The sequence below is a fragment of the Hippocampus zosterae genome, chromosome 8 (assembly GCF_025434085.1).
Source record: "Hippocampus zosterae strain Florida chromosome 8, ASM2543408v3, whole genome shotgun sequence".
Lineage (NCBI taxonomy): Eukaryota > Metazoa > Chordata > Actinopteri > Syngnathiformes > Syngnathidae > Hippocampus > Hippocampus zosterae.
Window position 1 is genome coordinate 13113571 of NC_067458.1, and position 27965 is coordinate 13141535.

The 27965-nt window shown below is 40.4% G+C and overlaps 1 protein-coding gene and 1 long non-coding RNA gene across 3 annotated transcripts in view; one reads left to right on the forward strand and one right to left on the reverse strand.

Moving 5' to 3' along the window:
- Window positions 1-27965, reverse strand: part of negr1 (neuronal growth regulator 1) — a 125658-nt gene that overhangs the window by 18022 nt on the left and 79671 nt on the right. The window contains exons 5-7 of one of the 2 annotated variants that reach the window (XM_052074625.1): window positions 27730-27850; window positions 25350-25498; window positions 15000-15041 (exon numbers count right to left, since the gene is read on the reverse strand). In XM_052074625.1, coding sequence (XP_051930585.1) covers window positions 15000-15041; window positions 25350-25498; window positions 27730-27850 — 312 coding nt within the window. The remainder of the gene's footprint in view (window positions 1-14999; window positions 15042-25349; window positions 25499-27729; window positions 27851-27965) is intronic. The other variant, XM_052074626.1, reaches the window with a different exon arrangement.
- On the forward strand, window positions 25538-27680 carry LOC127606378 (uncharacterized). Its single transcript, XR_007963777.1, has 3 exons — window positions 25538-25621; window positions 26482-26566; window positions 26641-27680. It is a non-coding gene; the product is annotated as an uncharacterized LOC127606378 (long non-coding RNA).

Genomic DNA, 27965 nt, shown 5'->3' on the forward strand with positions numbered 1-27965 from the left:
TTTAAATGTCACGACATGCACAGTGCAGAACTTTCATAAAGGTGCGTAAGAGACAAACTTAACTCAATGGGAGCCCAAAAAGTGTGGAGCAGTGCGTCTTTTCTGACTAAAGCACATGGGAGAAATACAAGCAGTATTTTGTAGTATTTGGTCACATAAACAGCATCCAGACAGCATCCATTCAAAGTTTTGGGGCAGAAATACTTACTAGAGTAATTTCATTTCAGTAAGTTTTGCGGGATTCATAAGGACTAAATTCACCAATGTTTTCGCTCGGTCGTCGCTGCATAATACAATACAATAATTGACTGTGTGTCATATGATACGATACAATAACGTACTGTATATTTACTATCCCCTCAATGAGTGATTGTCTAGTTGCGCCATACAAACTTGCATTCGTAGCCTTCGTTATTAGTGGAAGGTTAACTGTCTTTTCGCTTTGCCAGAGAGAGATGAAATTGAGCTGCTCGAGCTAACCTTATTTAAGTGCAAAACATCCCCTCAAAGAGACTGCCATTCCTTAATGCCATGACCTTTTCTAACCATGTTAAAAAACCTCAAGCTCTTCAGGTGTGGTTTGTCAATATAAAAGATTTGGAAGACAGCAGGAAAGTCAGTGATTCTACCCTGCTTCGAATGGGGTTATTATCCAAAACTGTTGTCCGTTGTTGGTCTGAGTGAGAGCTCGAATGTTCCTAGGCTTAACAGTGATTGAAGCAAGTGTGCTTGGGTGTGTTGATTTTAGTTCAGTTCATTTAAGTCACCGGGAGATGCTCTGTGTTTCTGCGCAGGAATGGCTCAAAAATAATGATAAACATAAAATAAGCAGCGCTACTATGAGTGCCGAGTTCACAAGCAAAAGTCCGAGGCAACACCAGTGACATCAAGTCTGACAAATGAGGTGAATAAGGAATAAAAGAAAAGATTACAAAAATGACTCTGAGAGCTTCGTATATCCCATTTGATGCTGCGCTATAAGGAGAGTGCATATGGATCCACTCAGTCGATAAGGCCACATCGTTGACAGTGAAACAAGTGCAGCAAGTCAATAGAATACTTGTTTAAAAAATAAATAAATTATATATATATATTATATATATATAACTCGCCCTCAGTGCTGCATTCACACTTTCCATGAGACTTTCAGGTAGTACTTCACATAGCCGTTGTAATCGGTTTCTAGGTTGCCCAGCTTTCATTCTCGCCCTGATCTTAGCTTTCAGGTCAGTTGCTGCCTCGCTCAGCATTTCATTCATTGGGGCTGGCCTCCCAATCTCATCATCTGCATTCATTGGGGCTTGCCTCCCAATCTCTGGTATGACCTCCTCCTCTGATCTGGCAGCCTGGGGCCCTTCACCCCAGAAGGGTGAAGGGCTGAAGGGTGAAGCCATTTAAGTTGTGACAGCAGTTGCCGTTTGTGGATGTTGGAACACTGAGTTACGAGTTGTTTCGTGGTCAACCGTGACTGTGGTTTTCGAAGTAACCATTTAGCCCACGTTCTCTGAATGTTACCCCTCTGACTAGGGTTGCTTGAGTAGTAGCATTCCAACAGATGTTATCGCATCTCGCCCATCTCCGCTTTGTTCCAGTAGCCCATTTTTCATCAAGGTGCTCTGGTTCCCCAGCACCTGACGCAGACCTTGTTTGGCCGGGCGACGTCTGAGCCCGGCCAAACTGAAAATGTTATTCATTTTATTGTCTCTCGTCATTGTATGAGGTAGGCATTAACTTGAAGGATCTTGCCCAAAGACCCACACTGGATGGTGTGAAGGATCTTGCCCAAGGACCCACACTGGATGGTCTTATGTGCTCATTTTTTGTCCCAAGCGGGATTCGAATCACCGTCTCCCGTATGCCAAAGCGAAGCCTTACCAACTGAGCTATCCAGCTGCTTATATATATATATCTCTCCCCTTGTCACACTTCTCTCAAACGGAGTTGTGTTGTTTGTTTGTAGGATGCTGTGCTGAAGAACAGCTTGAATTCAGATATGGCCAAAGCCAGCTGATGAAAGGCCAGGAGGAGGCGCAGAAGCGATATCTAAAAGACACTTTCATGGCACTGCTTAAGTGGCGGTTCAAATTAACTAGCCAAAAGTGAACCAAGAGCAAGGGAGTCAGTAGTGCTTTTGTCAAGACCAGATAAACTAAGAGTAAAGGCCTCTTTATGCTGTCACATTCGCACAGGCGGCCGCACAGCATCACGTGACCACTGCATTGTGTCGCGCAGCACCTCTGCGGCACCTCAGTAACACGTGCCGCGACACAAACTGCCACGGGCATAGAATGCTGTGCACATAATTTCTCGTGACTGGCCCGTTTAAACGCATGCTGTTATGACATAGTGGGCTTTCCCCAGATAGTTAACACTTCCATTTCGTGGGTGCACATATCAGCTGCGCTACTACCCTCTTGATCGATTTCGCAAATCAATTAAACACATCAGCTGGTTATCTGGGTACATTTATTGTAGCAGGCAATGCTCCCTGGTCTTCATTGTTGTTGCTTTGTTTTTTGTTCCGCAAAGTAAACATGACGACCGGAATTGGCCATAAAAAGCAGAGGAAACTTCAGCCTGCGGTGTCCTAGCCAACAGAAGCGGTAACAAGTCCCCCAACTTGGAGTGAAACTGCCGCATATTTTCACAGCAACGGAGTATAAAGGCAAACGGAGCGACATTGCTACCGTGATGGCCGCACGGGCGGCGGCTGCACACCTATCAAGAGGCTTTAAATCAAAACAAAGAGCAAGGAAATGTGTGATACAGTTAAGAACAGGAACAAACCAGGTCAACACACAAAAAAAAAAAAACAGCGAAAGATTTATTTGGTTATGTTTGTAGAAACCATACCAATACGATAAAGCACTGTCGTTTTGGTCTTGCCCAGGACTTTATGTCTGAGTCAAGAGATAAGATTACCGGTCGGTTCAAATAGAAGTGATTCAGAGACAGAACCGACACTGATCGATGGAAGACTGGTCTTCGGTCATACAGCTAGGAATACAGATTCAACTGGGAAAGAATGCGCCCTTGTCATCATCATTTTATTAAAATTTTTTTGCCATTCATGAGCAGGGCTTGAATACATCTATGAAATCTGCAAAGCTATTAAGTCAATTTGTTGTAGCATTTATGATTCCATTTAAAAGTACAAATGAATGGTCATAGATGAGCACATCTCAGATTTCTCATGAATAAACAAGTCAATATAAGCACAGTTGGTGTGGGGCTGTGGGAAAAATGCACCGTTTCACTTAATATCCTTTCGCAAACTTGAAAAGGGGCAGCTGTGGCCATGTGGTTAATGTAACTGCCTGCCACCATGTCAAGTCATTTTTGTCAAATGTGGAAAGAAAAATTGGAGAGTATGCAATGGACCGCCCAACCCGCCGGACTCACTGCTGTGGTGTCCCTAATTTAGCGGGACACCGATACCTTGAACTGCTCCCCGGCCACGAAGTTGCCCCCTGCTACAGCGTGTGCCACTAACTGAGTATTTGCTGTGTTAACTACTACGACGGAGATACAAAGGAAACATTTCATAAATATGTATGTATACATGACAAATTTTAAAAAAGCCTCTTGATAACATGCCCTAACTCATTCACTCCCGAAGACGTATTAAACGTCTTTTCACACTTGGTCTAGAATTAGCTGGTACTGAATGAGTGAAATGGCAAAATATAAAGCACGAGTAAAAACACAAAATATACGCCACATAAATTCTGCATTTAAAATGATTAAATTGCAGTTCAATAGATCACATACATTTATCTGAATAAAGAAAAGAAGAGAACACACGTGCAAATGATTCATCAGTTTCAAAACAAGTCAAATGATGTATTCCCTATGAACTGATCTGACTGCGGATAAAACATTGCACGAATAAGAGATATACTGTAGTCCAAACCGGAAAAAAGACGGTTCGCTTCAGAAAACAAAAGAGCACAATGTGTATATTGCAGTTCATTCCAGTCAGGGTTTATTTCGAATAGAGATTCTAATTAGAGTGCAATTCCCACCACTTATCATGGAGTGACATATAGACATCCTGTTCCTCTAAGATTCAACTACACGGGTAAATGGCATGTCATGGGTGGGTAGGATTGCAGAGGTTTAAGCAATTTACGGCTGGTAGTCTGCAAATACTCCACCCCCGCTGGTACACACACACACACAAACACATGTAAAACACCTAATAATAAAAACCTAAATAATCTGCTGCAAGCCAGCTGTTATATATGAATACCTTTGAAAACCCACACCAAGACGCATAGGTCTCATATTTGGAGTGGGACTTGATGAACATGTGAAAGCGCAAATCAGAGATGGACAGTATCAACTTTCATCAACACTGAAACACGTCATATTAAATAAAAACCAACAAAATTAATTCTCATAATAATTATTCAAAGAACTACACAAGTAACTTGTTTTCATCATTATGGCAAAATAAATGAACATTCTTTGCCTCACTACATGGTTGTAGTATATTTTTGCATACTGTCAACCAAGAAACACAAAGGCAAACAGCCTTGTTTCTAACCCCAATAGAATGGTGCTGAAAAATACAGTAGAACAGTCGTCCAAGGATCAACCACTTGCTACTTTATAGGTTTTAACAATGGACACAAACGGAATGGATGCAAGCCAAGGCTGACTTCAAGGCACCTTTGCCAAATTGCACTGGGCACTTTAAAAGATGAGAGCAGCCAACCTCGATAGGTAGTGGTATTTCTACCTCACTATCGCCGTCTTTCCTCAGAGGAGCAATAGCTTACTTTTAAGTGCTTACAAAAGGCACATCCACTATTGGCCATCTTTCAAGTTTTCAGTCATGAAATGTCATTGGAAAGTGTGCAGGATCGTATACAGTAAGCTGGAACACCATGAAAACACCGTCGCGCTTCACTGTAAAAGGATGACTGATTGTAGTACTGACTGCGACAGGTCAGAGTGCGCGAGGAAGCTATGCTTGGGAACGGAGCGATGGTAACAAATAATTATTTTGAGAAAAATTAGAAAATGAAGAGCGCAGGATTTTGGGTCGTCAAAAAAAGTCTAAGGGGAGTTTCCCGCTTTGGCTTTTGAGTGTTCAGAGGTTCAAATGCAATGCCTTGTAAATGATCTCTGAAGAGGATGGCAAAAACTTCACTTCCATTCCCACTGAGCCTTCTTTCTTCCCTCAAAATTACTCCCATTTAACTTTGCCAAAGAGTGCTCCCACCACATGAGAAAGAGTGATGCTGTTGTAAACTGCACAGCGTGAGACCACGACCATCAACAAAATTGGACAAGAAAAAAAAACATATTTTCTGATTTACTGCAGCCCTTACTGTAAGTGTGGGGCTTTCTTCAATCATGCACCTTAATGCACAAACCATTAGACTCTGACCAGAAAAAAATATACCCTGGTGTCTCAATTATAGACAAAGACTGAATCTCTACAACAGCCTTCTGTGGCCATAAAAGGAAATGGCTATCCATTTTCTGCTTCATCTCTCGCGCAACTGAGTCCTGTCTCCGTGTTGGGAGTACCAAATTCTTTTTTCCAACTGATTTGGTTCATTAATAACCACAAGTGCAGTGGCTAGAGTACCAATTAAAGTTGGGAAAACATTTGAATTAAAAAAAATGTTTTTCTTTGTCCTATAAGAAGTGATTCTGTAATCTTTGCCTCTTTGTAAAACACTTTCATCTTATGAGTAAGATGTGTGTGTGTGTGTGTGTGTGTGTGTGTGTGTGAGAGAGAGAGAGAGAGAGAGAGTTACAGACCATTTAAAAGTAAAGATAACATCAAAGACTGAAAGATGTCAGAGCTACAGTAGAGCGATAATGCGCCTTGATCCTCTAGTCAGAGATGAAAATGGGTGCAGTCTGTGAGTGAGAGAAAATGAGTTTTATTTGTTAAGTCTATTCATGTGTATTGTGCGTGTACACTGATAGAATGAATGCAAATGTACACACGTGCATTTTTCAAACAGTATACCTGTACTTTCTTCACATCACGTTAAAAAAGAAAAGAAAAAAAACCAAAAAACAAATATGCATGTCAATTCTATGTGAAAACTCATTTGCAGTTTATTGAGTACTTTGTCGCAGTACGGGTGGCTCCGGGAGTGCTAAATGGGTTTAAAAGCAGCATGTCATTGCATGAGATAAAAGTTAAGAAGATAACATTGGTAGCATCAGGAGGTAAATAAAGGGCCATCTATACTTCTCCATGCTTTGAATGGAGAATATCACAAAACATTTCCACACTGATCATAGTTTTCCAAAAAGTGAATCACGTCCCTAAACGACAGTTTAACCTCAGAACGCGAAGTCAAAATATCAATACAACTTTCTTAAAAATACTAGCTGTGAGAATATTTCCTGAGTTTTGCTAATGTTTAGTATTCATTGGTTCAGCTTCTTTTGCTTTAGTTGCACTTAAGATAAGAATACCTTTATTGTCTCACAATGGAGAAATTTGTAATTTACAGCAGCAACGTTCGGAGGGAAGTGGAAAAAGTAGTAAACACGTTTTTGCATGCACAAAATAAAAATAAAGTGAATTGTACACAGTACAGAATGCAATATAAAAATACAAAATATAAGATAAAAGCATATTTGCTACTGTATATGTGCTGTTTAAGGTGGCTGTACTATTTACAATGGGTGAGTGGGGGAGAGTTGAGGTTTTTAGGTGCATTTATTCAGTAGGATTTTATTCACCCTAGTGGCTTTAAATTAAATCACCATCTGCAACTGCAGAGGGAACAAAAAAAAATCCATAATGTTCCTTTAAAGTCAGTTCACGCTGACATGATCTTATTGTACTGTATGCGAATGCAAATTCCATCTTAAGACACAGGGAGTGAAGATCAATGAAGTGGACTTGAATCGCTAGCCTGCTTTGATGTTTCAAACGATCACCGTGTAATGCTCTTGAGCACTGTGAATAACAAGAGAAGCGAGGATACATTTAATGTAAAGGGGGGATTCCCTAGGGACAGAACAAATGGCTTTGAAGTCATCTACGGTGACAACAAGTCTTCACCTCTTTATTTACAGCTAGCATGGAACCAGAGGTCAAGTACTCTGGATAACACACACACATCTGTTTACCAGACACTTAATTTTCCTAAGCGTTAACTCTTGGGCAAAAAATGAAGGTCAGCACATCACCTCGAAACAAACCACGAGACCGCAGGGAGGGTGCAGAAGGGCTTGCAATGCTCTTGATCTTGCAACCATAGACTGATAAGGCTGCTGGAAAACGCACTTCCAAAAAAGGACTATCTGTGTGGGTAGCTCAGTGGGTCTGACAGCCGGCACACAGTGTTTAAGTGAGGCAGGCGAACACTTTTAACACTGTATTTTTTCGCTCGCTGGATTATTCTCCTCAGAAAATAGAACCTTATCAGTGGGATACGGTCCATCCTGATGAATGTTTCATAAGTGCAGTGTATTCATACTGTCATTAGCCGGGGGTGACTCGCAAACCCAAGGACATAGTTGTCCAGGCTGACAATGTTATAACTGCCACCTGACACACTTCCCACACTTACAGCCTGTGCTTATCTCGCAATTACAGCGTAATAGGATCATGTAAACATTCTAGAGAATCCGCAGATCCACTTATCAGTTCAATCTGCAACATTTTACCATACAATATTATACGAGTGTAATTTTTTTTAATTAAATGTAGCAGGAAAAAGGTGTGTATATGGCTTTGTCTACCGCAATTACCATTCATATCCGTGTGTGTGTGTGTGTGAGTGTGCGCGCGCGTGTGCCAATAAGGCATCAGGTTAAAGGTAAATCAAGTTCAAGTGTGAAACAGTTTAAAACAAATCATAGGGTGTTTCATTGTTTTCCTGCAAAATTACAGTAAAGCCATGAAGCACAGGATGCGCAGAAAGATGTATGATAGTAAGAAATCAACTCAGATATACAGTCAAATCTCGGTTTTCGAACGTCTCTGTTCTCGACCAAATCGGTTTTCAACCAAAAATTTCGAGTTTTTTATGCCTCGGATTACGACCAAAAATCGGTTCTCGACCAAACTGAGCGCACTTGAATACACCACTTGATTCCTCTCGCCTTCCTTACATGAGGAAGTGACGCTTCATCGTGTAGCGTTCCCATTGTGAGCACACGTGTTCAATAAAGATTTTTTTTAAAAACAACAAACTAATTGGTTTTCAAAGAGCCTTCTGGAAAGGATTATGGTCGAAAACCGAGGTATGACTGTATCTGTATTGCTTTGATAGGTGCAATTAATTAATGAGAGCACAGGTGTCAAACTCCAGACATCGAGGGCAACTGGCCTACTTGTTTATCATATTTACCTCCTCCAACACACTTCGTTCAAATGATCAGCTCATCAGCAAGCTCTGTCAGGGGCATGATGGAGATTCTGATCATTTGAATTAGGTGTGTTGGAGAAGTGAAACATCTGAGTGTGACATGTGAATTAGAGTCTCACGTTAAAAAAAAAAAAAGCATGACTCATGAATTGGGCCATCAGTGGGTTGTTTTTCTTCTCTTGAAGAAAAACAACCCACCAATTCCATATTAAGTTGACATAATGGAGATGAGTGAAGGCTAAAAATAACGTATTTTCCGCACTATGAAGGTGCACCTAAAAGCTTTCAATTTTCACAAAAGCTGACAATGCGCCTTACAAAACGGTGCACATTATTGATGGATCAATATTCAGATTTCTTGGACGCATTATTTTAAATGTTCTGGAAATTGATTTGTGACAGCTGCAGTGGTTGTGAAAGTGCAATATAAATAAAGCTGCATTGTATTGTATTCCCTTAAGCGTAGCTCGAGCTAGTGGAGGCATAACTCAACTATTCTAACATCTATGCACCTTTTAAGGCAGTGCACCCTATATATGAATCCAGTTTTAAAATAGGCCATTCATTGAAGTTGTGCCTCATACTCCGGAGTGCCTTATAGTGCAGAATACAGTAATTTTGAATGAGTGTCGATAGTTGAGCCGTAACGTCATGCAGCTCTATAAATAAATAAAGCTGTATTGTATTTTATTGCATTGTAATGTATTAATATATACGAATAATACATTTAAAAGTGCCTTTCATGCCACCCAAGGTATTCCCTTTAGCGTATGGTTCTTGCGTATGCATAATGCAACCACAACCACTGTTGTAGCGTCGATGTGGTGTACCCTATGTTTGAAAACAGATACTCCAAAGTGCCTTGTAGTGCGGAAAATACGGTAAATCAGTGTCATGATGCAGATTTTAACAAAACAGCAATGAGTGGGGGCAGTTTTTTCATTCATCCCAATTGTAGTATCAAAGTATTCAGAAATTCTGAACACTGTAGAAAGAAGACAGGTGAAGCCATTTTGGGATTTGCGTCACTTATCAGAGCCTTGTGGCCCATGCATCGTTTCCATAACACAGAGTGAGAGTCTTTAAACAGTGCCTCAGATCATTTGACTTATAAGGCCAGCTAAGCTTTGGGAAGGCCAGTAAGTGAGTGATCTGTAAATGTGTCTGGATTTTGAAAGAATATTTAATGTTAACTAACTCTCTCGGGAGGCTCATGATTGATTTTGAATGAAGACAGAAATATGACCACCCTCAGAGTGTTTTCCACCTACTGCCTTTCTCTGACTTCCCAATAGCCACTGACCCATTTAAATGAAAGTGGCCAACCAGAGAGATCTCCAGCACACATGAGGCCAAATCAGAGGACAGTGAAATTGTTAACGTACAACACAATCCACACTGAGATGCTGGTCAACCGCTGACTGTACAGAAATTAAAGACGTTAATGGCATAATGGAGAGGTGATTTATGTCACAGATGCATATCTCACTTCTGACTTGACACAAGACCTTACGTGTTATGCTTAGATTTTGCATTGGCTGTGGCTACTTGCAGTCAAATATTCGGATTAGGGTCAAAATTCTGGTTTCTGAAACATTTGGAAGATCCAGTTTGCAGGTGTGATGGTACATTTACGCTCTCATTTGAACATCGTTTTAAACGGTGATGGCAAATAGACGTCATTTGCCATAGACGTACGACGAGTTGTGTGCCAGACGTATGGACTTATACACACATATATGTGTGTCTATATCCACGTTGTGTCATTTTCACCATTGAGACAGAAAATAACATGGAAATGCTGTTGAGAAATAGATGTGTTCAAATTAGGCTTGCTTAGCGAGTCACAAGGCAAAACGGCCACCGGTGGTTTCACTTCTCGGTACAGTGAATAGCATCGCCGCTGATCGTCGCGTGTATAAGTTCCTCCTCTACGACAAAAACAAGATTTTTTTGCATGTGCAGAACACACACCAATTGCCTGGTCAAAGGAGGTAAACCGAATACAATTGGGGTTTTTAAAAACCTGAATACGAGCATATTCAGGTTTTTGTGAGCATTTACATGGCCTGCACAAAGCACAAATACTGCCAATATTCGGATTTTGAAAGGGTTACTTGACTATATCCATATATAGTCATTGGTTCAAATCCAAATTTTTTTAAATGAATTTGTCCACCAAATTTTGCTTGCATTTGAATTGTAAGTATTGTATCAAATTTTAGGTTTCACTGCATTTGTTGTCTTAAAAATTGCAGTCATTGCAATTATTACAACAACAGCAGCACAAACAAGAACGTTTTTACTCGGCGGGCTACTTTTAAGTCTCCTTGTGATTATACTATTGCTGATTTGACAAGCAGCAATGCCTAAAGCCTGCATTACAAGTTGAGAGGGGCCTCTACTCAAAGTTTGGGTGAGCTTCGGAATGTTTTTACCGAAGGGCTACAACATTCATAAGAGAAGGTTTTCCTTAACTCTTCATTTACAATCTCGTGGAGCAAAGGTTTGAGTCTTATCTTCATCCCACCACATTCAGCCTGGATGTTTTTTTTTAAGTCGGAATAAACTCTCAGGAATTGGAGTTACACACATTATGTATAATGCATTTAGTGTTCTTTGAACCAAAAGTATACTTGACTTAAACGTGCCTTAGTACAGTGCTAAGAACATATTTTTTCTTCTGTCAAGTGATTTGCAGAAATAAAGACAAGTTACAGCCTCTGGGAATAGATGCTATTATCACACATCTACATTTCATTGGGATGACAGGGGAGCAAGCAGCAAGCCAGCTGCTTCGGGCCACTGTGTATTATGTTGAGCTGAATGCAGGCAAAATACACATGCTGAAGATGAAACAAGTTTAAGAACATCAGGACCTTCAAAGGTACAGTGGATATAAAGCCTCAAAACATGCCAGTTTATATACAGTTTGTATCTATATCTATATATACGTATGTATATGTCAATTGATCAATAACATAATTGATGGGATCCACAAAATAAGACATCAGTGCAACACAATGCTATTCACTCAAGGAAATTCTGGCCTGTCATACTTAATAATCCAAGATTTATCAGAATATACCGATTTTTTTCCAAGGTTTTTTTTTCACGGTGTTGTAATATTTGGGGAGGGTGGGGGCGGTATTTATGGTGCACATCGCCCAACCCATCCCCTCCCATTTTCTCTGAATGGGATGTTTTTGAGCATTTTTGGGAGATTTTTCTTTTGAATTGATTGTTATTATATTTTTTTCCCAATGTATTTCATTGGGCTTCATCTTTAAACAAATTTCGGATATTCTTGGGCCGGTCTGGTCCCACAAGTTGTGTATATTCTATAGATTGTTCCATCTCCTGATCGGATGATCGATTGTTGTTGTTTTTTTAACTCGCTTATCCATGATTGGCTGCAAAATCCTGATCCTGTAAAAGCCTAATAAATTGTTTCATTCATTTTTTTTGAATTAAAAAAACACATTGATGATCAATGGTCGAGTCATTTTGTCCATAAAGCAGAGCATAGTTGAACAGACATAGACCGAGTAATAACCAACACTGAATTTCGAAGTTGCAAAAGCAATGCTGAGCACACTAAATTTGACATTGCCCTGAGAGAGCGGCTTGGCTGGGGTGGATGGGTCACAGCTGGCTTACGCTGCGGTCACGCTTGCCGTGGAGGAATGATGATGGCCAGTGACACGAGTGGACGCCTGAAGCGTTCCCAGCTTGCTCTTAGGTGGAATGCGCTGGTGGATGAACGTGCTCACCATCTGTCACAGTTGGTCACAGTGTGGGTGGGAGGGAGTCAGTGAGGAAGGTGTTCAACTTATCTGTCACCCTGCTCTCTGCCATTGCCTCCACACCGTCCACTTCCAGCCCAAACGCAAAGCTCGCAACTGAACGTTCGGCTCCAAAAGCCGCCTCTCCACGGCGACAATGCCAAGTCAATTCTCTGCCCACCATGAGCCTTTGAAGAGATTTTCCAAATCCTGTTGCACACATGGGAAGTTTTGTATGGGGGAGGGAGACATTTCTCCTCTCATTGATGTGTGCCCAGTATATTTTAAGTGAGACTTCATTTGCTGTGAATGTTGAGAGCGGCAGGGGTTTCCAAAATGTACTTTTGGGTGTTTGCAATGCGACACGCTCAACAGTGCTATTAGTGTAGGGAAAAACTGAACTTTCTCATTTGTATAAACAAGTTTGATTGTTGTAAAACATGTCAATTTTGGGGGGAAATTATTTCACGTTAAACTCGTGTCAGCTTCCAGGTGATCCAGAAAGTAAATATAAAAAAGTTGCAGTCTGTTTTTAGTTGAGGTCCAGTAAAAAATACAATGGACATTTTTTAAAATGTATCTATTTATTTGTATTTGGTCAGTAGGCTACAACAAACACTCTGAGATGAAAAATGCTTCAGGCTCACAAGTTGTTTTTCTTGTAGATAAAGATTATATATCATATCCCCGTAACTTTTGACAGGAGAAGCATGAGAGAATGATAAACAGGTGGAAAGAAAACTATTTGAAGTCATTTCAGCAGGGCAACTTTCAATTTCGAAAAGTCAGGACGAAACAAGAACAGCGGGTTTCTGCACTCGTTGATCTCCATTGGTGTTCCTTTGAACCATGAAATTGTCATTTGTTCTGCCGGCATTACATCAAATGAGAGAAGGGGGTCACGCCGAGTCTGCTACTAGCCACTGAGTTTATTTTAACTTATCGGACAGAATCTCCATGGGTAATTATATTTGGGACTGAAAGAACAGGCAGGTGAGTTCATGCTTATCCCAGACAGTCTCTCCGCACGGTGAAGGACGAAACGATGGTATCTATTCATGAGGTTGCACAAAAATCCACAAAAACACTCCACGCGTCCATCATGCAATATGAATCCTCGCATGACGTGATGTGTGGAAGTGTAGTAGAAGTTGATAGTTTAACATTTCAGGAGTTGTTGTTGGGGTTTTTTTTCAGTTTGTAATTGTTACAGCAAAGAGGAAAAAAATAAACTCACAAACAAATAAAAACACTAAGAATGTGGCGCACACGCCGTGGCTGGTCAGTACAATGTGGCTTAAGTAAACTTTAGTTGACAGTCATAATGGAAGAGGTAAAATAACAATTTAGTCCATCACGGAGTCCATTGCTGATCTTAAAAGTTAAAGGAATTCAGACAGCCTATTGTTTTACGATTAATATTGTTTACTTAGTTTTATTTGTACTAATTTTTATGAATGAGTCGTATCTTGTTTCTTAAAACAGTGTCTACACAGCAAAAATGGGGTTAGGTCAGTAATCGCACTACCACCGCACTACGGTTCACTTACATTACGAAATGTCCTTCCATACCTATTTGTCATGTCCTTGTTTACGATGATACTAATGCAGCGTGTTATACCGGAGACAAATTCCTTGCGTGTTCTACATACTTGGCCAATAAAGATGATTCTGATTCTGATCTCTTAAAATGGATTATTGTTAAAATTATGGAAACAGATTGTGCTTCACTTTCGAGTTTTCATGATAGTTAAACTCATATTGAAGCTTCCAGGACTTGCTAAGTTGTATTTGTTTTGATGTTTTGTATTTTGAATGGAGCGCACCATGTGCTTGAGGCACTGAGAAGCGCCCCCATTGGGTAGAGGCTCTGGTGGTCTGTAAATAAACATTGCTCACTTTGAATTACTTCACTTGGTCTTGTAAGAGCACACCCATAACATGGATTGAACTTTTCCTAACTGCAGCGCTTCTTCTGTGACATCATCCATGGCTAACGTCAACCATGCATGCTTTCCTCAATGTTTGTGCATGTGGACGGTAATAAGCTAAAATAAGAAGCAAAAAGATTACATTATGGGGCCTTAAATCCATCAGAAAAGGAGAAAAGAGGAACAGACGGCAGGGATTATTGTGGACGGATATATGGGAGAGCAGTGATGAGGGTGACATTGACAGTGCACCACCACCAACCACAACGCAATAAGATCAGGGTGACCACAACACCACGTGGTTGTTGTATAAAGAGATAGAAACAGAAAAAGAAGGGAGATGGATGTTAAGGATTAAGCCCCAGTCAGAGAGAGGGATAAATGAAGGAGAAATACAAAGAGGGAAGAGATTCCATCTTCCAAACAACAAACCGAGAGCCTCCGCCACCATCAGCATACTGCCTTTGATGTTTGCTACGATGAACTAGCGCCAAGAACTGAAGGGAGTGGTGCTACCGGTCGTGGGAAAGCCAGAGAGAAGACGGAGCCATCAGCATTATGAAACGCATCTGGCCCAGAGGCATATGTAACAGCCACTTTGATGATGCTACCATTTACTTCATGTGCGGAAGTGAGGAGGAGGAGGAGGAGGAGGAGGCGGAGGCAACATTGTGATGGAAGGGACACCATGTGGAGATGGTTCCAGGCTATGGAGCCAGGCTGTCGAAGCCAACCCAAAATTATAAGTCAAAGGAAAAAAAAAGCAACTATAAGACATAAGGGACATACAACAAAGCTGTACTGTACACCCAGCAGGCATTGCGGCCAGCCATTTTAAATAGGATGGAGACGATATCGGTTCTGGTTAGTATGAGGCAGCAGACCTCTTTGCTAATTTGGTGTACAGCACGGTGACATATACTGACCTGGCCTTGAGACAGCACTAGTGGTGGTGGGTTCAATAATTGCTACAGGGGAGGAGAGGGGGGAGGGAAAGGGGGGGAAAGAGGACATTCATGTATTATTAACAGAATGGAGACGTAACGTGGAAAAGAATAAAAAATAATAGAGCATGCAAGGACAAAAGGGTAAGCATCTCATTGGTAAGATGCAACCTCCACATGCTCAAGACTTCCTGTACCACAGGTGTCTCAGTCATGTAAATACGAAATAAGCTTGGAAACTCCACACTGAGTGAAAATGTCAATCATACTGCATGCCTCGTGTGTATAAGTCCATGCCCATTTTTCCGAATGGTGAGACAAGTTTACAGGTGCCTGTTAGACAGGTGATATCAGATTCCCCCCTACTCTAAAAATTAGAAGAACTTGTGTCATGCTTTTGTAAACTACCCCAAGGATCAATAATTTGATCACACTTTGAAACTTACATTTACATACCGATTAAAATTACCCTGTTTTAAGTCAACTCCCATACAAATGAGCCACAGCTAACCCGGCATCCCTCCACTGCAGGGCAGCTTATTGTGACCATGACGACCAGGGGCAGATCAACAGGCTTGCTAGTGGCTGTTTGTGCTCAAGGCACAGCCCCAAGTTCGAAGTAAAATGCGAGCACCTATAACGACAGTGCATGGATTGTGTTTTCACTCGTGGAGGCAGCACTTCATCACCAAGCTGCCAAATTACTCGTGTCAGGAAGTTTGCAGGTTTGTGCATTTGGCGCATACAACGGACACCTTGCCAAAGACGAATGCCATACATGATGTATAAACCGAATTCCAGTGAAGTTGGGACATTGTGTTTAACATAAATAAAAACAGAATGCAATGATTTATGAATAATATTACATACCTTTAATTAAATATTTCAAAGACAATATGTTTTATGTTCAAATTGATAAACGTTATTGTTTTAAGAAAATCATTTACATGGAATTTTATGGCTGCAACAAGTTCCACAAAGCTGGGACGCGTGGCAAACAAGACTGAGAAAGTTAAGAAATGCTCATCAAACACCTGTTTGGAACATCCCACAGGAGAACAGCCTAACAGGGAACAGGTGGGTGCCATGATTGGGGATAAAAGGAGCTTCCCTGAATTGCTCAGCCATACGTAAGCAAAAATGGGGTGAGGTCACATCTCCCTTGTGAACAACTGCATGAGAAAATACTCGAACGGTTTCAGAAAAATGTTTCACAATGTACAATGGGAAACGATTAAGGGATTTCATCACTGACGGTACATAACATCATCGAACGGTCTGTGGAGAACTGGAGAAATCACTGCATGTCAGCGGCAAGGTCGAAAAACAACATTGAATGTCCGTGACCTTCGATACCTCAGGCAGCACTGCATCAAAAATCGACATTAAAGTGTTAAGGATATCACCATATGGGCTTAGGAACAGTTTATAAAACCAATGTCAGAAAATACAGTCGGGCGCTGCATCTCTAAGTAGAACTGTACAATGCAGAGCAAAAGCCATTTATCAACAACGCTCAGAAACGCCGCCGGCTTCTCTGGGACCAAGCTCATCAAAGAAGGACAGATGCAAAATTGTTCTGTGGTCTGACGAGTACACATTTCAAGTTGTTTTTGTAAATTGTGGACGCCGTGTCCTCTGGGCCAAAGAGGAAAAAAAAAACCATCCGAATTGTTATGGACGCAAAGTTCAAAGTCCAGTATCTGTGATGGTATGAGGCTGTGTTACTGCCAATGCTGAACGGGACATACAGGTTTTGACGAAACATATGCTGCCATCCAAGCAACATCTCTTACAGGGACAAATATTCAACAATTGGAAAAGGTGTAACACCGTGTTCAACATGACCCTGGCTCAGGTTTTTGGAGCATGTTGCAGCCATACAAGTCTAAGTTAATGATTATTTTCTAAAAACACTCAAGTTAATCAGTTTGAAAATTATATATCTTTGCAGTGTATTGAAGTAAATATAGGTTGAACATGACTTGCAAATCACTGTATTGTTGTTTATGTTGAGCAAAACGCTACAACTTCACTGGAAATGGGGTTGGAATAAAAATCACGTCGGTCTAGTCGTAGTGGCAGTGAGAATTGAGTGTACAGAAAAAAAAAAACATTCTTAACATTTGGTCTGTCTTTCAGAGCAGGTAACTCTGGGTCCCAATCTGATTAGTTTAAGAATTTATTTCAGGCTGCGGCATCGATGACATTTGTGAGATGAAGTAATGTGAAATCTAGGAATGTTCAGAACTGTAATGCAATTTTTTCTTTCATAGTGCAGGTTTTAAATGCCAGATGTGGACACACCTAGTAGCCAGACAAGAGGTTGACAATACATAGGAAACTCTCAACTCTGCGTGTTTTGGCTTTTTGAGACACTTGGGTTAAAAAAGATGGACCGGCCTCATCAAAGCGTGGTAAGAGAAGAAGATAGAAGAAGATATAGAATCGACAGTATTTCATCATGAGATCAATGTTTGATTTTAGGCTGCATTGGAAGGGCAGATCAAAAAGATGAGATTCAAAATTGGTAAACAGTGATATGTCTCCCAGCCACCTGTATTGTTACAGCTAAACACTGCATTGTAATTCACAGTTTTTTGACTTTGATTATCAAATGAAACCATTCAAATATTCAAAGAGCACAATCACAAAATAATGCACATATCTCCAGCAAGGTGGCCACTGCCGTCTCCAGAGGTGCATGAGGTTACGGGTAAACGATTGATAGACTGATTCAAAAGTACCGTATTTTCCGGACTATAAGGCATTCCGGAGTATTAGGCGCACCATCAATGAATGGCCTATTTTAAAGTTGGTTTCATAGATAGGGTGCACTGTTATAAGGCACATAGAATAGAAGTTATAATCGTGGAAAGGGTTGCATTTTGCATCCACTAGATGGAGCTACGCTAAAGGGAATACAATACATTACAAAACATCTTTATTTATATGGCACTTTCCCAATCACTACAATAGTAACAAAGCACTTTACAGAACATTTAAAATAGTTTGCCCAAAAGATCAGAATATCACTCCATATATAAGGCACAATGGATAATAAGGCGCACGGTCGGCTTTTGAGAAAATTGAATGCTTTTAGTGCAGAAAATACGGTCAATGAAGTACAGAGGCTCACATTCAGAGCAGTTAGACTATAGCCTCTCTAAAGGCTTAGTCATGTGTCATCAAAGTTAAAATGCTGAATATTTATTGTTTTTACATTATAGTAGTGCTCTACCGTGCTTCAAACTTTATGGTTTAAAGGAACACTTATGTGAATGCCTAATTATTGCATAACACCTTTCTGATAAAAGTTCATGATTTTTGCTGGATGAATTATTTAATGTTTTACAACGTGATTGTCAGGTTAACAAGCTGAGTCTGAAATAACACCACAAAGCTTGGTTTTTTTATAAGCATGTTCCACTTAAGACAAGAGCCGAATCAGACTCATTATAACTTGAAACAGAAGTAATGCAGTGTTCAGTTTGTATGCCCCATCTATACTCTGTTTCTTTAAACAGATGTGTACTGACTTTGTTGTCTTATACGCTCATAAGGCACCAACAATTAGGCCATCGGTGGTTTCGTTTGATTTCATCATTTCTTTTTGAAGCTGAAAATGTGCAGGAATCAGCATTCATGTGCATCCTCGACAATGCATACGGGTGCAGGGGCAGGTCGAATGCATCTTTTCTTCAGTGAATGCTTCCACTTCAACTAGTCCTCTGGGAGCAGATATGTGAAGACAATTTCTTTTTAGTTTTCTTCAAACAGACAGATGGAGGCTCTCTGATTAATATTTGAGTACGAATCACCAGTGAATCTTGTCCAGCATTCAGACACTGAGTCGCTCCATTACGGTATGGTACATGTCTTTTGACAGGCAAGCTCCCCCTCTCGGATATTCACCCAGTGGTGGACTTCCATCCTGTATGTGGTGTTTGCCAAGATGCACCGACTAATAAAACAGCTTCTTGAAGTTTATTTTTCCCAATTCTAAAATTGAGTCATTACTTAAACAGTAAACGAGCTGAAAGAAAAAAGAAAATAGCTGTCTGGGGTTACATTTTCATTTTAGTGTAAGAGCTCAAAACAGAAGTGAGACAAATCAGAGCTAAAATGCTTTCGTCACCCGCATGATGTTAAACATCTTTCCTTGCAAAAGATTTATGTTTATGTTTGAAAAGACTCGGAGCAACCTTTTTCAATTCTTGAGCCAACATGAAAATGGACAAATGTAATGGTCCAAAATATCACAAGCGCTACACACAACAGAGGCACATGCAGACCAAAACAAAAGTCGTCATAGTTTTCCCGAGTTCATGTATCCAAACAGGAAGAATGAGTGTCGCTCTACAAGTCCTTCAAAGTTGCACAACTGGATATACGTACATCACGATTCACCACTATTTGGCAGACATGCTTAACCTTAAACCTGTAGATGGGCATAATAATTGATTAATTGACCGTCTGTCAGTTGTGTTGATAGTTGATTAATCCTTTCCTGAAGCAAATGAGAGAAAAGCACACTTTTGTCTGTAGCAGAGACAAGGATGAATCAGGCACCATTGGTTTGTGGTCCCCAAAACAAAATGAAGTCAGCCGTTGGAATTGCAGCGACATACACACATTCATGAATACCTCTGCTATGGCCAATGCAAAAGATTTCATTTACCCTAACTTTTTGCCATTCAGAAGTAGTATATGAGCAGTCATGCATCGATCATTTATTTCCCCAGAATTGCACATACTTAATGGACATTACTAGATATCAATTAGAAAAATCGTATTCAAACCAACACCTGATGATTAAAAATATATTTGGTGGTAAAGTCTGTGATGGTTTCTCTGCAAGCTGTAAAATTATTCATTCTATGTCATATTTAATTTTGCCCTGAGTGTGTATCGTCTTGCGGGGCATCCATGATGCTCACTCATCCTGGGATAAACGTTCCTTGCTTCAGGAGATGTTGTGGCGTGGGTGTTAAGTCTAAAGCCCGCTGGGCTGTAGCATGAACACATTGTCACAGCAGCGAATGTTTTCTCATCACAGTGCGACTGGAAAAAAAGAATGTTAATGACTTTTTGATTGCCTAAATATGTAAATTCAGGCATTGAAATGATGAGTAAATGGTGCAATATTTTTCGTCTGCTTTTTAAGGAGAAGACACACATTTACATGTCCTACATATGTGAATGTTTTAACACAAAAACGATGAATGTGCATTATCGAATCACCTTGTTTGATTGACATTTCTTCATAAAAGAAAAAAAAAGAACCCAAACAAACACAGGAGAGTGATTTCACACACTGATGAGCGCAACTTGCAGAACGGGGAAACTGTAGGTTTCATTTCCCACTTGGCTTCAATAATGATTTGCTGTTCTGGCACAGTTCTCACTTTTAGCTCTCATCTCCTTGCTCCTTGACTCAGACACAATCACACGAAAGCAAACAACATCATGTCAGATGAGGAAACGTGTCCGAACGACACCGACATGTACTGATTGATAGGTGTGACAAACGAACACAATCCTCATTGACCAAGTAGTCAGCAGTGACTCTCATGCCTGAGGGAGACCGAGGTGGCGATGGAGAGAAAGTGAGTTACTACTTTTTTCCTCATCAGTCTTTTCTGATTACTGCTTGGGGGTCCGGGGGATGTGTCTTGGGTGGAAAGAGAGAAAGAAGAGGAAAATGAAGGCGTAGGTATAGAAGGAGCAGAAAGCTCCACTGGGGCTAAGCCGAGGTGGGTCGAGGGGATAAGAGCTTGACCAATTAAGCTGGAGGACTTGTCAGAAAATTGGAGAGAGCGGCTTCACTTCTTTTCATCAAATTTTACTTCTATCCAGCAGTTGAAATGGGAAATCGAACTGTAGTGAATGCGGGTACCCAAAGGAAATTGGAAAGAACTCAAGCTCGACTAAAAACATAATTAATGGCTATATTTTGTTTTTGTCCTCCGCCCGAAATATATCCACACAGTGAGCACAGTAGGTGGCTTTTGTCACAAGTTATTTATTTTTTCTCATAAACTGTTATTTTTTTGTCCATGCAAAGCGCAATGTATGTCAGATCTGTAATGCTCTTTGTTTGCTTATTCTTGTCAACAAAGACATTCTTTTATGCATCACTTCATAGCAGTGTGTTTATGAAACTTCAGTATTTAAACATATCTAGAGCCGGATGCAAAACCAGCAGGCTCCTTATTTTTGCAGGTTCTTGAACGCCACTCAAATGTCTTTTAATTATTTGAACAAAGTTTTTGTTAGTCATTTAAAAATACGTTTTACAGTTTCAGCGAATGGGCCGAAATATCGCAAGCCGTACATACAGCAGAATCACATCAGTGTAGACCAAAACAAACGTCTTATCAGGACAAATGAGTGGAGTTCTTCTAGCTTAAAGGTTGCCCTTTTTTATTTTCTCTAGACAATCATGTTTACAACCCGCAATTTTTGGAGAATCACACTTTTTTTTTCTACAAAAAAAATAAAAGAATCCAAGATCGAGGTCGACGACACAGTAAAAGTGTGTGAAAATGTGTGGCGCGTCTGTGTGTCGCGCCACACATTTTCATATATATATATATATGAAAGAAAACCAAATCCCAGAAGGTGAGTGTGGGGGGGGCTTGTTTCGAAAAATGTATCCATCCATGTTCTAGTTTTCCAATTGGAGTTTTGAAAATGTATTTGTCTTTTAAGTTGTTGATATGTTGAAGGGGGAGTTATCAATTAAAATTAGACTGATTTTGTGTGTGTGGGGGAGGGGGGGATGGCACATACAATTTAAAGGCCATTTCGCCGAGTCCTAGCATACTTTTGACGATAAAAATAACCTTACACAGCCACTATTACGTTCACATTCACACTATCATGATTGTTCGGGTCATTGTTGCTGTTTCTTTGCTGCTGTCATTTTTGTTTGTTCAGTCATGTTTCGGACATGTTTTTGTTATTGAGAGTTTATGGTTTTTGTTTGTTACTTTGGATTCATTTTGTTCTTCGGACTTTGTTTTGGATTTAGTTTTCTCTGTTTTAAACACAATTCGTCAAGTTCACCCTGCTCCTCCCTTGTGCCTGCTTTTTGGGGTCCACCACCACCTCGCTACGTGACACACACAGCTCAACCACTATTTCTTTTATTCGCAATTCATTTGAGACAAAAAGAAGATTATGTTCCCTGCAGTAACTGTTTGAGAAGCTCAGTAAATGTGTTTCTAGTTTCCTGGGGTTAGATGTCCAGAGTCACAGTTCATCTTATCAGCAAAAACTGGAAGCATTTTCCAAGGCTGATTTAGAGGTAAAGGCTGAGACATTCAGTAGTAAAAATCTTACAACTTCATGAATGGTGTAAAGCTGGGGCCAGACTACTGCCCCTTTTGTATTTAGACAGTATATATGAATCTTCAGACCCTTCGTCACAAAACGGGCATGTACTGCTTCCAATTTAAATTCAATGTGACTTATGACGCTTGGTCAAATATGCAACCCTCATTCCTCTTCCCATCTTGCTCATCAGTCAATGGCTATTGACTGGTTCTAAAATAGCTATCCAAAGTCACCTGTGGTCTCACCCCTGGATTCTATTATTTGCATCTGTGTACCTGTGAGAGTGCACCACGTTGATTGCTTGCCATTCCTCATTAAGGGCAATAGCAGAATTGTCCTCTCTCTCATGAGAGGAGATCATGGGAGTGAAAAGGGGTGAGGGGAGACACTCTTTGTGTTTGTGAAAGAAGGCGGTGGAAGTAGGAAACGACGACAGTGGATGAATAGAGGACCAAAAAAAAGAAATACGAGAATCAGACAGAAAAGTAAAAGTGTGCCAAAAAGATAGACAAAGGGATAAAGAATGAGTGAATTGAAGTTGTGGAACGTTTGGAAATTATTCCATTCCTTTCACTGTGTTGAAGCTTTCTTTTTTTTTTTCCTTTTAGGCATCGCAGGCGTCACATTAAGATCATCCATTGGAAGATCTGAGGCAATCTTTTGATGTTCTATGCGCATACACAAACGGGACTGTGGAGTGGTCGTTTGACAACAGCAAGACTACAGAAATATATTTCTGTATTTCCAGTCCCTGGGCTGTGAGGGACGATGTTAACATCTTAGGGGACTGCACAAACTGGTTAATAATTTAATTTACCTGTTCATATTTCGTCATTGAATACATTAAGCTGTTTTTTTTTTAATTTCCCCTCTCATCTTTGCTCTACAATGTTGTTCTTCAATCCTTAACTGGCATTGCTTCTTGCAGCTTGGCAAGTGCATTGGGTGGAGAAGATAACTGGATTCTGTCTTTCAGATCACATCCAGCAAAGGTTCAATAACACCTTGTTTATAAAGTGCCATTGTTGTTTCACTTTACGACCACACTCTATTCATGCTCACACCGTGTCTCAATTAATTGGCGGGTGAATCATCCACTTGAAACACATAAGCCCCAGTCCCCAAACACACAGCTCCTTTTTCCCCCCATCAAGAGAAAAGCTCTACAATTTGGAGGTAACTGGAAATATCTCAATACATAGCAGCTAGCATTTACACACAGACATTGAAGAACCAACAAAATCAAATGACAAATTTAGCCAGTCTCGTACCTGTTCTCATCATGTAACACTTATAAATACTTATAAAACCCAGAGAAAAACAGACGTCAGAAGCTATTGACAGTCATGTAAGAGTAAATAAATAATCCTTGCCACGACAAGACGAAATATGTTGAGTAAAATACAATGTGAAATTATTAGGTCAATGATTTGATAGACAGTAAACACTCACTATCCGTACGGGATAAGGCCCGAATCCTGCTGCAAAGAGCAAAAATAAAACAAGAGTAAAAATGTTTAAAATAGCCGACAGTGATATTTTGTCGGGTATTCTAAACCTTTTTACTCTTGTTTTATTTTTGCTATTCTACTCAGGGGGATTGTCCCATGCTGGTGTCATGTTTGTGAATGACATCTGATGACTTCAATGACGCATGTCCTGAAGTGCTGCAATTGTCTACCTGCACCTCGATCAAATACACTGAATATTTGTTGCGCCACCCGTCCAACAAGTTAGACCTTCTATTGCCGAGTCTGTGTGTGTCTGGTCTACTTTTTGCAACCAAATTTGCAGATGCACAGAGAGCTCGGGGCAGATACACCCAAGAGGCGTGTCTACCAAATTCACAAACATGCTGAACTAAATCCTTGTCCCGGCACGAAAATGATATTGAGCCCACCTTTACGCTGAGCTCAGGCTACTTTCTGTTTCCAAATGATTGGATGAATTGTTGCTAGGGAACTCTGCCCAGAGAGGTGCAACACGGCCCTAAACACGGTAAACCAGACATGTGCCTGCACAAACTCAAGATACGTCCATTTTTATACAAGTCTACCATAAGAGGGCCCTACGTCACGGTTCACCTGTAAATGCCCCAGCATCCCTGTAGTATTTGAACAAAGTGGCTGGGGAGAGGGCTTTCTGGGCTTCCCTGCTTAAGTTGCTGCCCCTGCAACTTGACCTCGGACAAGCGGAAGAGAATGGATGGAAGGCATTTTCCTGTGAGATGGTTTGACAACATTATAAATACTTTTTATCCCCAACTTCAACCACTCCTTTATGACATAAACGTAAGAGTTAAGGAGTCTTGCAAGACCTTTGGATCATAATTAAGTGCATGACAAGTGTCTCTCAGTATTTGTTGTATATTAATATACTTTTTAAAATTTCATAGTTTTTTGCAATCGTATGATGTTTCAATCAAAGTATTATGTGCTAGCCTTGACTTGCGTCATAACTATTCTTGTGTTGCAGGTTGAAAATGTGTGCACCTGCAGCTCAGCTTTTGCCCTCCTCCACCTTTTGAACCCAGTTTCAAATCTTTAAAAAGTATATAAGCTCTGAAAGGGTTGACCTGCAATCTTCTCTTGCATTCTGGATCAGCTTGCATTCTCAGCATTCAGTTTAAAACGTCACTAACCTGATTGTTGCTATTGTGCCAATTTTAACGTGAAACTAAATGTCAATGCTCATGCAAAGACCAAATTTCAAAGCAGACCTACAACAACACACAGACAAGATATACTGTATACGAACAGCAAGAGTGATGACTTGGAAAGAAAAAAAAAATCGAGTTGCCAGGTGATTGCGTACTGACAGTAACCAGACAATAAGGCAATGCCGATGAGGATGTGTGGGCAATGAGTTGAACTAGTGCTTACTTCTGGGTTTGTAAGTTTGCTTCTGAGGTCAGAAATTGTTTTGGAAGCCACAGGACTCTTCAATAAACCAGCACGGGAAATAAAGAAAATCCGGTATAACTGTACTTACGGATAAGAGGCACACTGGCATTAGCGGTCCCAAGTTTATTGGTAGCAACACACGTGTAGTTCCCGTAACGATCCTCTGTCATGTTGGTCACTGTTAGAACTGATCTGGAACTGAGGCTCTTGATGTCGATGCCCTGGCCCTTGATAATCCTGAAAATTGAGCACAATGCCAAAACATTAAGCCTTTATTCCTCACCCACATGCACAGAAAATGTCAAGAGGGAGGAGGAAGGTGTCAAGGACAGCACAAATGTTTGTCATCCTGACACTACAGTAAGTAGCACTTCAAGACCCTCTTCTGCCGATGTAATTCCTTGGTGTCTCACATGTGAAGACTTTGGACTTTGACACTACTCTCACAAACATTGTTTGGCATCACATTGCATTAAATGTTGCCCACTCTGTATCAATTGCAGCCTTATCATCCTGGAAGGTGGATTCCCCCATCTGTGGCCCCTTCTCAAGGATTCTTTTCAATTGTCACTAACGACCGACACCCATTTGTACACTGCGATTGATGGCCTTTTCATTCAAATCATAAGTGAAAGTCAAACACGGCTTCTTCAAAATTCTAAATGCCGCTTATTATTTATGTTTGATCCTGCCTGTATTATGAATGTGTTGGGCAAGATTGGTACATGTGCACATTTCATTTCATCAAACCGCGACTGTAAATGATATGATGAACAATTATTTGTCATTCACGTTGGTTGCTTTCTATGGTGGGAAAGTAATGACTTTGACATGACCGCAAGAATCAAGTGTCCTTTACAAAAGACAGATTATTTAAAAGAATTTTGATTACAGGTTCATTGGGGAAAATGTTCTATAATGATCAAGTTCATTTAATTGTATTGTGGGAGAGTGTCATGTGATTTCAGAATAGCGCATTCACAGGTATTTTCCCTTAAATGTGGCCTGGCAATACACACATCTATGTAATATACTCATTTTGTGATTACATTAAAATGTAAACTATAGATTATTAAAATAGATGACCTGTGCATTTTCTGAAACTGAACCCCTTCAGTATTCCTGACATAATCCATCACATACTCCACAGAGGAGGCGTGTTGTGTATTCTGTGTTGATTGTGGCTGCCTCATCGACCTCCACTTTTGCTTTGCTTACAGTATGAGGAACTCTGGTCTAAACCAATTCATTAGAACTTATGTCAAGCCATGTTCCAAGATGACATCCTCACTAATAATCTTGATGGTAGTACGAAGCAAGCATTTCTTTTTTCTTTTTTTTGAGTCAATATTAAACAAGCCCGCAATCTCCTCTTTCAGATCGAAAGCACCACCACCCAGATATACGCACACAAGACTGCCTCGCCTCCATCCAAATCTGCAGCAGATCATGAAACGGACCATGTCAGACTGTTTTGCTTTTCCAGTACTGCCAAGCTGGCAGCAGCGTTTAATTGATGTTAAGGCCGTAAAACACAGTGGAAGAAAATCACTGGCCCTCATTCTCTCGTTCTTGGTGTTGTGCAGATGCTAAACATATTGTTTGCCGTGTTAAACATTGAAGACCACATACTTCCGTACTTCAGTAGTTATAAAAAAGTCAATTAAGTAAGATCACCCAGTAAGTCCCCCAAAAATAAAGCCTCAGACTAGAATCCTGGCAAATTCACTCCTTAGCAATTTGAATTAATTGATTGCAGCCAATAGTTACAATTATCGCAGCATGAGCTAATGATTGAGGAGCAGTTAATGATGGTAAGTGGACTTTTTTTAATCCAACAACACACAGGTGGATTTTAAACGACTGATGTATATGCAAGAATTGATGTTAGAGGATTGCCGGGGAATGTTTCATTAGGATTCAAGGATGGGACAGAACACAAATGACTAGTTTTGGAACATTGAATTGAATACAACTTTATTGTCAAATGCGAGTGTATGTGGGCTCTCCATAGCAGGTAGCCAAACACAATGACAAACCATTTTCCTTCTGAGGGAAAACAGATAAAGCCACCTCTTTTTCATTTTGCAAACGCATTGCCTGCAACATCTTATAATCTTGTACTTATCAGTGATAGCATACTGGCAGTTTCAACTGCTACTTTGATTATTTATATTCTATATTATATCCTGCCTGTCCTGAGCATCTAAACGAAATTTGGCTAATTAATAAATATTACTTTTTCATCATTACATACAGTATTCATCGTAAATAGTATCTACACAATTATTGATCAACGATTGGGGAAAACACAATTTTTTTGTGGCCGTGAAACCTTTGTGGCCAAAACCCAATGACAACCACTTTTGGTCTAAAATAAAGCCATAAGAGAGGACAGTCCCTTCTGCAGAACAACTGGAACACAGCTCATTCAAGCGACCATCGATGCTAAAGCAATCTCTTCTCACCTTTTCTCCCCTTTGAACCACTCAAATGTTGGCGAAGGCACAGCAGCTGCCTCACACCTCAGCAGAGCTGTGCGTCCCAAACTAACACCATGGCTCTTCATCTCATGGATGGATGGGGCAACTGGAGAAAACAAGGACACACTTGTTAGAAAAAAAAAAACACATTTCTATTGTCCTTCAAACAAACTTGTTTGTGACAATTGAGTCGTTGAGAGCTAAACTGGAAGACTTTATTG